The 12,013-nt window shown below is 37.1% G+C and overlaps 1 protein-coding gene across 1 annotated transcript; it reads left to right on the top strand.

Moving 5' to 3' along the window:
* Nucleotides 1-2,266: 2,266 nt before the first annotated feature.
* On the top strand, nucleotides 2,267-11,513 carry LOC306860121 (transcription factor GATA-5-like). Its single transcript, XM_079401663.1, has 7 exons — nucleotides 2,267-2,592; nucleotides 3,116-3,770; nucleotides 5,637-5,806; nucleotides 6,921-7,049; nucleotides 7,481-7,565; nucleotides 7,900-8,027; nucleotides 8,561-11,513. The coding sequence occupies exons 2-7, from the start codon at nucleotides 3,251-3,253 to the stop codon at nucleotides 8,678-8,680; spliced, it is 1,152 nt and encodes a 383-aa protein (XP_079257789.1). The 5' UTR covers nucleotides 2,267-2,592; nucleotides 3,116-3,250; the 3' UTR covers nucleotides 8,681-11,513.
* The last annotated feature ends 500 nt before the right edge of the window (nucleotides 11,514-12,013 follow it).

The following is a 12,013-nucleotide window of genomic DNA, read 5'->3' as shown; positions in this document are numbered from 1 at the left end:
ATCATGATTTCAGAATCGTGTAGCAAACGGGACATTGTTTTATCAATTTCATTCAGAAAAAAATAAAAACGATTTATTTTTATACATATTTATAGGCTACCGACAACAAAGGTTGATCAAAATGATTCTTATTCTTGGACGTGTAATGTTTTAACGTAGATGGAGAATAGCTGAAGAAGTCTCAAGCGACCAGAACGTTGCGTCGTGAAAGGTATGAAATGCTAAATCAATTAGGCTAGTAGTAATTCGACAATGAATAGAAGTAATTAGTCTGTGGTGGATTCATAACTCAACTTTCCCCTCCTTCAGTCTTCCAGTGTCTGACGTCATTCAGTATCAGCTCTGCCAATCTTACTTTATCTCAGAAGACTATCAATCGAATTATTACTTACAAACAGTGCTGTATATTCAGACACTTGTTTATTTTGTTTAGCTAATGGTAACAGATTTATCTGATTTTATAAACGTCATTTTAAAAAATGTGTTTAAATGATTTCCAGAATGTAAAATACTCATTGTAAGATTCGTCGTTCGTTATGTTTAATCACAACATGTTAATTGCAATTAATCAGCTGTGATCTTTACATTTATTTAAAAAAATAAATGCGTATAAAATATGTCAAGCCGTTCTGTGACAAGGCAAGTTCATCTTTAAAAAATAACTATTTCAAATAGACAACACAGCCTATAGAGATTTATCTCTGTGTGTGTGTGTGTGTGTGTGTGCGCGCGCGCGCGTCTTCCCCAGCAATAGCACACAAACAAACACACACACACAACTAAAACACTTGGCATTGCGCGTAACCGTTCATGCAGAACAGAATTTACAGTTCTTTACTGCATCATTAAGTTCTTGCTTTGGTTGTCTGTCAAGATGGCTATCTGTGTGGCAGAGGTTGTCTTTCAAAAAACTGTTTAGGATAATTGAATGGATGCCAGGTGATAAATAGCTAGATTCCCAAAATATTTTAAAAACAAAAACAATGTAACCTAAAATAGCCTATTAATTCATAAAACGGCGTAGATTTAGGCCACACATTAATAATCATTAATTTTTACGGAGCCTACTTTTATTTCAGGTTTGTGTTGATGCGCCAATCTCCTGACCACAATTTATTTAGGCCTATCTATTGACAAAACGAAACGGCTTCAATTGAAAATCCTCTGTGGTGATTTACTCTCAGATATAGACGGCTTTGATCAAATGAAACGCCTGAGAGGTAAAGGAGGATTGATTTAACCCGTGTAGGTTCTCCAGTGATCAAACAGCCGCTGGCTCCCTCACTGCAGACTGGGTGTGCGCTCAATTGTCCTCTCCACGCGTTTGTGGTTCACAGGTCGCAACATCACTTATTAATCTCATTATCAGCGGCCTGTCGAGGAGACTGATTGGCGACCACCTTTCTGAAATTTAAGAGAAATTTACAACACTTGGTTACTTTAATTTATCACTAAATAGGCCTATCTGAGAAGTAAAATCCCTATATGATATTTTTGAGCCAATTGCTTTGCCCAGAAGAGTTTTTCGTTAGTCAACGCTTTTAAAAATATAGTCTAAAACGTGCGTTAGGAATTTTGTAGCATCCCTTATTTTTTGCGAATTTATTATTGAGCGTTGTCTTTACATTAGCACGTGTAATTAATGTATTTATTTACATAGCCTACATATTTAAAACTCTATTTTTATCCGAAAAAAATGGGAAGGGTGATAACTCAAACAATACCGCTAAGATAACAATATTTCCAACTGAGTATAATGAGTGTGATTATTGTTGTAACATCATACTAAGCTGTTGCTGGTATCTCTTATCTCTCTACAGCTTTTATAGAGAACACATCCAGATTTATCGGGCCATAAAATTGAGCTTTACGTTCTCGCACAGACAGCGAGGTTATTTTTACTGCAACATTTTTATTTTACAAGAAAGTACAAACAAAATCCCAAGTCGTTACTGTAAAACATAATGTGCACAGTAGCGCAAGAAAAACGAGTATTAGTCCAGTGCTTTGGTATTATTTGGAACATATTTAGACTCATTTAAATGATTTGAAATAAAGTAGCTAAATTATAAGTAAAACAATGTTTTATAGAACAATATGTGTTGCTTTGGTGCCTCGGTCAAAGCAATTTTCCAACTGCTTTAAATGTCTTTTAAAAGTTAACTTTCATCGACTTAAAAACACAATCGTAGATCTTGCAGGTAGGAGCACACCCCTCCTCCGCAACACCCCATCTAGTTTATCCCTCGTTCTTCTCCTCCTCCACGGGTCCTACCTTTGGAGCGCGTCACGTGGTTCTGCTCTTACAAATAACTCGCAGTAAAGTAGAGAGCAAATCAGAGAACAGTTATATTAGGCATTATCTGCAGCAGCAGCTATCTCCAGACTACAGACAAGGCACAGTGACACGTCCAAACGCGGAGAGGACAACTATAAGTTTTTCGTGTGTCGCAGACGCGTTGAAGTTTGAATTCTGGGCTAAAATCAAGAAGAAAGAAGAGACTGGGAACTTCCAGGAACTTCCACGGCGATATTCAATCAAGTCACTTGGAAAAGAGGGTTCCTGACTTTATCACTATCCGTCCTTATCTGGTGAGATAATACAGCGAGAGCTCTTGGATGAAAATATATAAACCCTTTCCTTACAACTATCAACGTTTTTATGTAATCTGCGTTTTCAGTGATAAAATATAGATGTTAGAGAGATTAGGGATTGATTCGATCCCCACAGATGATTTAAAGAGTTTTCCCAGGATATCTGCGACTGCTGCTGATTATTATTTATATCCCTATGTAAAGATATGGACAGTAATTAATGCCATTTTAGTCTATTAAATACAAATCGAAAGATACAGATAACCGAGAAATCACGACAATTATAAAGGTTTGTCCATCTGGACTGTAGCCGATAGCCGATGTATTTTTCCTTCAGTTTATGATTGTTTATCAAATTTAGGCTATTACATTCCTGATTTCAAAGCATTGTTGCAAATGTTGGAATAGCCTTGTTAGTCAATATAACAATTTATGTGTTTCATTGAATTTCATATTTATCCTCCTTTTCTGCACAAACCTTATCTAATTCTGCGATTTGTCATTTCTGGTTTGCCATTAGGAGTGAATTCCTTTTTTTGAGGCCGCTGCTCACCGTTGCATTGGAGATTTTGGACTTTATCGAGGCTTTTACTGCAATTTGGGCTAAATATAAGATTTCAAAACTTCAAAGGATAGCTTAGTCATTGGATACATTATGTATTCGAGTCTGGGTTTATCTTCCAACCCGTCCCCCTACGCACACGATTCCCGGAACTACATCCATCCGTCCGCCAGCTCACCTGTGTATGTGCCCACCACCCGTGTACCGGCCATGCTCCAGACCCTGCCCTACCTACAGACCTGTGAGTCCACGCATCAAGCCCACGCTCTCGGCAGTCACCACGCTTGGCCACAGAGTGGCACGGAGAATTCCTCTTTCAACCCGGGCAGCCCTCATCCTCCTCACGGTTTCTCTTATTCGCACAGCCCGCCGGTAAGCAGCAGCACCGACAGAGACGCCGCGTACCAGAATTCGCTGATGTTGGGTAACAGCGGCCGGGCAGATCAATATGGAAGTGCCCTGGTGCGCTCCGTCGGTGGCTCGTACTCCAGTCCTTACGCGGCCTACATGAGCCCAGAGATGGCAACCTCATGGACGCCAGGGCCCTTCGATGGCGGCATGATCGGTCTTCAGGGACGCCAGGGAACTCTACCGGGAAGGAGGTCCAGTTTAGGTAAAATGATTTTTCACAATAGTTGATATTTTTTTCTCTCTGATGTAAATATATGTACACTAAAAAAAAAAGTGCACGCAACTCTGCATCACTTTAAAGCACAAAATAATTTAACTTAGGATTCTGTAGGCTCGAGTATCCTTTTGCACAAATGTCGTATTTTAAAGTTAGTTATTACATTTGGGTCGTTATTTGGCAATAGTTTAAAATCCATCTTTCTATTCAGCAGGCAAAAATGGTTGGAATGGAGGGGGTTTCGTTTGATGCTGTGATCTCACAATTTATAGCAGTGGGGTTGAGGGTTATTTATTGCTGTCTGGGTGTTTATGTTAGACTATCCTTGTTAGAAGGCACTAGAATACCAGCTTGACTAGGGTACACAGGCACATTACAAAACCTTATCAAAACAAAACATGATCTTAATACACATCTTTTAATGGGCAATGCAATCACTTTAATTTAAAGGTTAATTTAATTCCCTGCTATTGTCTGTCCACTTGTGGATTGATGAAAGGGTCCCGTGCACACCTCATAATTGTGAAAACTATCCAAGCTACTGTCACCTTGATCAAACTTTTCTAAACAGACCATTACGGTCAGATACACATTTAGTGGCCGTTCCCTTTGAAGCTCAGTGCTTTAGGCGGACACATTTTCTTTGATAGTCCATAAAACGTCACATTTCTTTCTACAACCGAGGGCGATTTACTCAGGCTTACATAAAGCTCGGGCGTTTGATATTGAGCAGTTGCGTATTTTGATGTTTTGCTACGAAGATTGTTTAATAAACTTGATTATAGCTGCCATTTAGTTTGCAGCAGTCCATCAGAAAAAAAAAAAATCAACAAGATCAAATAGACATTTTCAACTGCAAAATGACAACACATAATTTTACAAAGATTATTAATTCGTATGTCTTATTTGAAATAAATTGTTGGAGAGCGTCACGTGTCATTATCTTGATTGATCGGTGACCCCTGGATCTTTAACACTGATAAGAGCCCCATTGACATTCCGCTCGCCTGAGGCCCTAGTGCCTCCTCAGCCGCCCTAACAGACACTCCAGTGACCCTGGATATTCTCTTATTAATCCATTCTTCATTCCGTCTAGAGTTTTGTCACATTCCATACCGCTGATGCTCAGAAAACACCAGGCCTCACCTGTTGGTCTGTTTGAGTCAATCCAAAGTGTGGCGTTTTTACAGAGCTTTAAAAATGAAAAACAACTTGTATTATAGGCTACATTAGGCTTTTTCTTAACACATAATTAAAAGTCGAATTATTTAATTTAATTGATTTATTTTAGCAAATATGAACATAGTGGATAGGGAAATAATAACTAGGCCTATTTGAATATTCTCCCTCTTTAAATTATATTGTGTTATATAACTTTAGAACGCTCCCTTTATATAAAAAAGAGTGAACCCTGTTACTTTTTAAAGCTTTGCCTATATTTGAACATATTTTACAATGTTTCGATTTAGTCTGACATTGCACAACACGTAAAGAATTCTTTGTGTGATAGAAAGAACTTTATTTAAATAGTCAAGTCACCGCTTTAAAGTGGAAACGGCACATATTTAAAAACTAGCAGCGTCTAAATGATTTCTGATCAATATACATCGTTACATTTTTTGTCCATTTAAGTTTATTGATATTTGGCGTTTTAGAGAAAGAAAACAGGAAGAAACAACAAAAAATGCAACAGTTACATCTTGAAAACATCTCATTACACGATTATTTGAACGATTATTTCGTCTCGCGTTGTATTTTATGATTTTAACGAACATTGTCCTCTCATAAATCAGTTTGAACCTAGAAGAAAACCTTGGAAATGAATTGAAAGCTAACTGTATGTCCTTTCAGACATGCTGGAAGAGCTGCCGTGTGAAGGGCGTGAGTGTGTGAACTGTGGCTCCATCTCAACGCCGCTATGGAGGAGAGACGGTACCGGGCATTACCTGTGCAACGCGTGCGGCCTCTACCACAAGATGAACGGCATCAACCGACCCCTAATCAAACCACAGAAACGCCTGGTAAATGCCCATTTGTTAATTATCGTCATTTACTTGTTTTTTAGGTTTTACACGAACTTTTCCAATGCAACATTGTAAAAAGTGAGCAAGTGCAGGTGTTACTTTTAAACAGTTATTTATATCTCACCTGCTGACTCTTTAAGATGACTTTCTTTGGTTTGACCTAATATAAACATTGATTCAATTAAATAATGATTTATTCAATCATGTTAAATAATATTTTTTCAGATGAATTCAAGCAATTGATTTAGATGTTAACACACGAAGCACTTTTTTCTTCTTCTCCAAATTCCCAGGCAAATTATTTTTAATGTAAAGTAGGCCTATTGCTCATTGGCAAATACTTGAAATTAAATTATTTGACAAATGCAGACTTTAACAAGGAAAAGTGTAAAATATCCTGATGTTCCCAGACAAGATGTAAACCTTTTTGCTGGTTTTCTGGATATACTTAGCTGATACTTTTATGAAATTTATTTTTGCTTATTTAGTAGTGGGTTGATCTCAGGGTCAGTACTGGCGAAGGCCATTGAAAGAGAGAAACTGAGTAAAGCCTTCACTGCTGTCCTGTTTCCCAGGAGTGTCTCTCTCTTTCTCTCACACACATTCTCTTTATTACTCTCTCACACAATTCTCTCACTCGAATCTACCTCTCATTTTTGTATGCATGACCTTGTCCTTGGGTCGGTCTGTTTTTAGCCCAAGCAGCGCAAAGCTCAAAACAACGCCAAACTTTATGCTGAATTTCAGCTGAGAAGCTTTATTCTTTCTCTAGAACAATATTAATGATGTGTACCTTTAAAATCCTCCTTTGAATTCATAAAATGATGCTTGGAATGAATATAAAGTTCTCGTCCATTTTCTCTATTATTTATGACCACAGTTGCTTGCATTTAAAATAAATGCAAATGCAACCTTTTGATTAACACATTTAGGATTCAGGATATTTTTTCATTCATGAAAAATATATGTATATTTTATCTCTACTTTTGTTTGAGGGGTATTTTTATTTCTTTAATTCACTTTCTCATTTCCTCTCTTCAGCTCTGTAAATTTCTGCCAAAGTCTGCCATATTTATCACCTTCCTAAATTTCTGTATGTTTGTCTCCGCAGCAAAACACGTCACGACGAGCAGGTCTGTGTTGCACTAATTGTCATACCAGTACAACCACACTGTGGAGGAGAAACGCAGAGGGAGAGCCCGTCTGCAACGCCTGCGGACTGTACATGAAGCTCCACGGGGTGAGTGCATGATTCAGTCGCCATTATTGTGCCACACAAGACTGATATTTCTAACTGAAGCTCGATTTGGGAGGGTGCACGCTGTGTATAAGAGCACGTCAGTGTGTGTGTGTGTGTGTGTGTGTGTGCATAAACCTGTAGTCCACTTGATACCAAGGTCATAGGTGTGTTTTAGCGGAAGAGAACGAAGAAAGGAAGGGGAGTCGCTTAAATAAGCTTTGTTCTGTAAACTATAGTGTTCTATAAACTCACCGCTGCCAAACTGACTCTCACAAGAAAAAATGAAATATAATCTAATTATAACTGCAACAACAAGACCCATATTCTCACCCAGTTCAACTGCCATTATAACTAAACCACCAACTCTTGATTGATTGCATAATGAATAATCTGCAATAGTTCAATTATAATGCTTTTACTGCTTGTTTTAGGTACCGAGGCCATTAGCAATGAAGAAAGAAAGCATTCAGACGAGAAAACGCAAACCAAAGATGCCCAAAACCAAAGCATCCTCAGGTAAGAGTTGAGAAAAGCATTTTAAAAGAGATGTTTTTGAAAAAGGTCCATTTTTAGAAGAAAGCAGACATGAATGATTTGGATGGAAGTGTGGGAGTGAGCGAGTCAGAGAATGTGTGGAGAGAAATATGGGGTGAGCAAGAGACTAAAGGGAGGGAAAAGGGAGTGAAAGAGAGAGAGAGCACTTTTCTCTGCATTCAGTCAACATGTGGTGTGTGTGCGGCACCAGGACAAACACCAGCGAATGTTTGACGCCATTAATTGTCATTTGCATTTCCAGTTTGCTGTTCTTTTATTGTGGCTGTCAGTCACATTTTGTTCTATTTGTTTTCAGGGTCAACAGTGTCTGGCACTACATCTCCCACTTCATTGCCTGCATCAGAGAACGCCTCTACGATAAAGAGTGAACCCAATATGGCAGCTTCACCGTATGCAGGCCAAACTGTTGTCTCAGTCGCACAAGTATGTACTCATGTGATTGACTGAACTGTATTTTTGCTTTGTAAATGTCACCGTCGCTAAAAGGCAAATATTAAAGTTGGGATGGATAAATGATTGATTCCAGAGTTCATATTCACTCTAAAAATAAAGTTTATAGGCATCAATGCTTTCATGAAGAACCTTTAGCCTTCACTGAACCTTTCAGTTGGACAAAAGGTTCTTTGGATGGTGAAAATGTTCACTGAAATGAACCTTCCTTTCGAAACCTTAATTTATTAGAGTGTTTATTTAAAGTTGGAACTCTTGTTCCAAACCTGTAAGACTTTCTTTCTTCTGTGGAACAGCTATTTTGAGCAATGTTTCAGCTGTTTTGTCCAAGTCCAAAACAACATTATTAACTTTTAAATGAACTAACACTTTGCATTGGAACGACATGAAAAGTTTGTCATCATTTACTCACCTTCAATTTTGGGTGAACTGTCACTTTAAAAATAGCCCATCTACTGTAAAGCTTGATTTGGCATCTAACAATGTCTATTTTTGTTCTTTATAAGGCATCGACGCAGTTGGACAGTACCAGTTCAGGACATGTGGACATCAAATATGAAGACTACACATACCCCCCGACGTCAATCGCCCCACAGAATTCCTGGTGTGCGCTGTCCCAAGCGTGATGTGAGACATACTACCCTTTCTAAACCTCTCCAGTGCATTCTGGGAGAAAAGACTTTTAACAAGATCTACCTAATAGAACCTTTACATAAATGTAGAGAGACGGAGCTTAGGAATGCAAGAGATTGACTGTAATTTGTGCTACTTTGTCTTGTTGATTTATCGTGGCATATCTGTCTGTGAAGTCACGACCAATTCCGGCAAAATACGGCAGGCGACAAGCAGAAGCAGCAACTCGGCAACAGTTCTCAAGTTCCTTAAGCAATGATCGGGAGGACAAAAAACATGCATTTTATGACTTCTGAACATGTTTCATGGCTTAGATGTTAATGATTAACTTTTAAGATACATTATTTATGTTGAGATAAGAACGGTGGAGGCACACAAGTCTCTCCCATAATTCCCCTTATCCTTCAGGGAATGCGTCTTCATGGTCGTTATGACTTTAGATCGCATACTTTCCCTGGATGAGGCTTTTAAAAGTTTCATTGTTGTCTTTGCTGATTCCAGACACTTTTAATGCTGTATTGTATTCCTCTGATGATCCAAAGTGCAATGACCCTCGCTTTTCAGCAAATTTTGAAAAGGGGCACATTTATATTAATTGTTCGAAATTTTGTGTTTTGTTTTGTCTGAATATGTTAACCTAAATTTATTTGCTGTATTTTGTTGATATGTATTGGAATTATATCATTGTTTTATTGCATATAAAATTGCCAAACATCTGCTTTGTGTCCGCACTTGTTTGTAGAAATATTGTAATTCTCCTTGATTTTTTTCTACACTATGAAAAGGTTTTGTTTTTTTAAACACATTTTAAAATGTTCATGGGTTTCAAACAGTAATTAATACAAAAAGGTTTAGAACTATGTAGATAACAAAGCAATCTTCTTTTTTAAAGGCTGTTTATGGTCAAACAGGCAAAAGTGTGTTTTATAAGATTATCATATTTTGACATCAATATCATCCTGTTTTTATTATAATGAGGACTGTGGGGTGATTTCCATGGATTTATATATGTTTTGTTTTTGGTTTTTTTTTTTGTGGGGGGGGGTCAGTGTCCACAAATCGCTGTGGATTTAAACTAATATACTAAACGTACTCTCATGGCAATGCATACATTTTCCATTTTTTGCCAAATTGGTGGCTAATTCATGCATATGTATCCCATTTGTACCTTTTTGTTTTTTTGTATGATCTGCCACCCCACTGACATTTTAGGTTTGGGGGTAAAATTTCATGCTTTTTTCTGAAAATCATGTTTTTGTATGAATCAAATCTTATGAATTCATACGAAATTGCTACCTCATAAAATATTTTCTCATGAGAACATATTGAATATAAATATTATTTTACTTAATTATCTCTCAGAATATTTGAAGATTTCTATTTTTTTTGCTTTATTCCCATAAAAAAGACCAAACATCCCGTTTTGTTTTCAAAGGGGGTTGTTAAAAGTGTTAATTTTTAAAACGTTCTGACTTTATAATGCCAAGACATAGGCCATATACGAATTGTATATGAATGCTTTGATGTTTATGACCTTATATAGTTCTTTTGTGTAACCCGTATCCTCATAGGTGTTGCTGAGTGTTTGCGTGAATGACTCTCAGTGTCTGAGCGTACCTCTCTCCGCTGAGTGTTGGCGATCAAAGGTTGTGTTCCAGCTTGGCTTTATGGTGCTAAGGTTTTGGGTTGGGCTACAACATGTTGGCTCTATGCGGGCACGTCAGCATGTAGCCCACCCGCTTTACAGCCCCATGGCGACAGAGAGGCTCCGCCATCCACCTTTATTGCTATTGGCCAAATTAGCTCACGTTATCTCTTGGTGTCTCAGTTTTTGTTGCCCAGGTGATGTGGTACAGGGTCAAGAAACTGTTGCATCAGGTTCATAACCTTAACCTCAGGAATAGTGCTTCATAAGCAATATTTCATCCACTGTTTTTATATGCCCATGCCATCATCATCACCATCACACAACTCACTGATATAAATAACTGTCGCTTCTAAAATGAGGTACTACTGAGCGCAGTGATTGGAGGTGAGCTTATTGGACACAGCTGGCATGCTGTGTAAATTGTAAAACACTACAAAAATATCACTTTGAATTATTGAAACTTATTCAGTTTTCCTTAAATAACCTTTATCAGTGGGGCAAGTGATCGCTAACCAGGCCAACAAGACCCACAGGACATTGTTTAAATGTATCTATTCAAGTACTGACATGACAAGTCACAAGCTTAAAAAGAAATTGAAAAGAAAAAAAAAAATTCTAATATTTCCAGCAATGATAAGGAGACTTCATGACTTTTAAATAATATTATCATATTTTCCATAGTCTAGATTTAATGATAATTTCACATCTGCAAAAGTCGACCATGATGAGGTTAAGGCAGTTTTAGTTAATTTTTTTCATTTACTCAGTTTCTGTTCTGTCTTCTTTAAGATGGATATCTCATTTTCCTCTTTTCAATATTTTCTCTTTCTGTTGAGCGTTACTGAGGCCAAAGAGTTTTCCCAGGGTCACCTTCCTTCATTCATTTTCTCTGCACTGCGCTCTCTATCCTGCGGTAAAAACAGGATATTGTAGAGCAGTTTTGACCATGAAGGAAGTTATGGAGGGGGTTGACAATTTATCCTACTGCGACAGTGGACTCGGCTGAAGGATTTTTGCCTTTTGACGGTACATGTGTGTGTCAACAATGTGATGTATGGCTATGCATATTGGTGACTGTGCCTGTAACCACTGCAGAAATCACCAGAAAAAAGGCTTTTATTTCAAGCTCCTTGTGGACTGCAAAAGATCACTCTCTTAGACAGCATTGTCTTGTTTTCAAAAAAAAATAAAAAATCTATGAATATCTATACAGTACAAAAGTATTAATCATTTTATTATTTAGTTAATCTTTGATCGTTATGTTTTAGTATTTATTTAATGAAAGAAGTTTCTTTTGCTCACCAAGGCTGCATTTATTTAAGTAAAAACAGTAATATTGTGAAATATTATTACAATTTAAAATAACTCAAAATATTTTTAATAATTTAAAATATTTTAATAATTTATTCCTGTGATAGCAAAGCTTAATTTTTAGCGACCGTTCAGAAAACAGTCTGAGCTGCTTTTTTTTTTTTTTTTTTGTGGAAACCGTGATTGATAAACAGGATTCTTTTAAGAACAAAAAGCCTTTATTTGAAATAGGTTTTTTTTTTGTAATAATGTAAATTACTGTACTTTTGATCTATATAACATGTATTTTCTGAATAAAATGTTTAATTATATTTATAAATGATCCCAAACTTATGTAAATCGTAAATAGTTGTAAAGAGTTATTTTC

Source organism: Barbus barbus (genome assembly GCF_936440315.1).
Source record: "Barbus barbus genome assembly, chromosome: 41".
Taxonomy (NCBI): domain Eukaryota; kingdom Metazoa; phylum Chordata; class Actinopteri; order Cypriniformes; family Cyprinidae; genus Barbus; species Barbus barbus.
Note: the sequence above shows the minus strand (reverse complement) of the source record. Positions and strands in the feature narration are given on the sequence as shown.

What these genes read in the sequence shown, in the direction of transcription:
- LOC306860121 (XM_079401663.1), top strand. Translation starts at nt 3,251, where the DNA reads ATGTATTCGAGTCTGGGTTTATCTTCCAACCCGTCCCCCTACGCACAC. An exon ending in TGTACATGAAGCTCCACGGG is followed by an intron (nt 7,050 to 7,480) that starts GTGAGTGCATGA and finishes TGCTTGTTTTAG; the next exon opens with GTACCGAGGCCATTAGCAAT. An exon ending in CTGTTGTCTCAGTCGCACAA is followed by an intron (nt 8,028 to 8,560) that starts GTATGTACTCAT and finishes GTTCTTTATAAG; the next exon opens with GCATCGACGCAGTTGGACAG.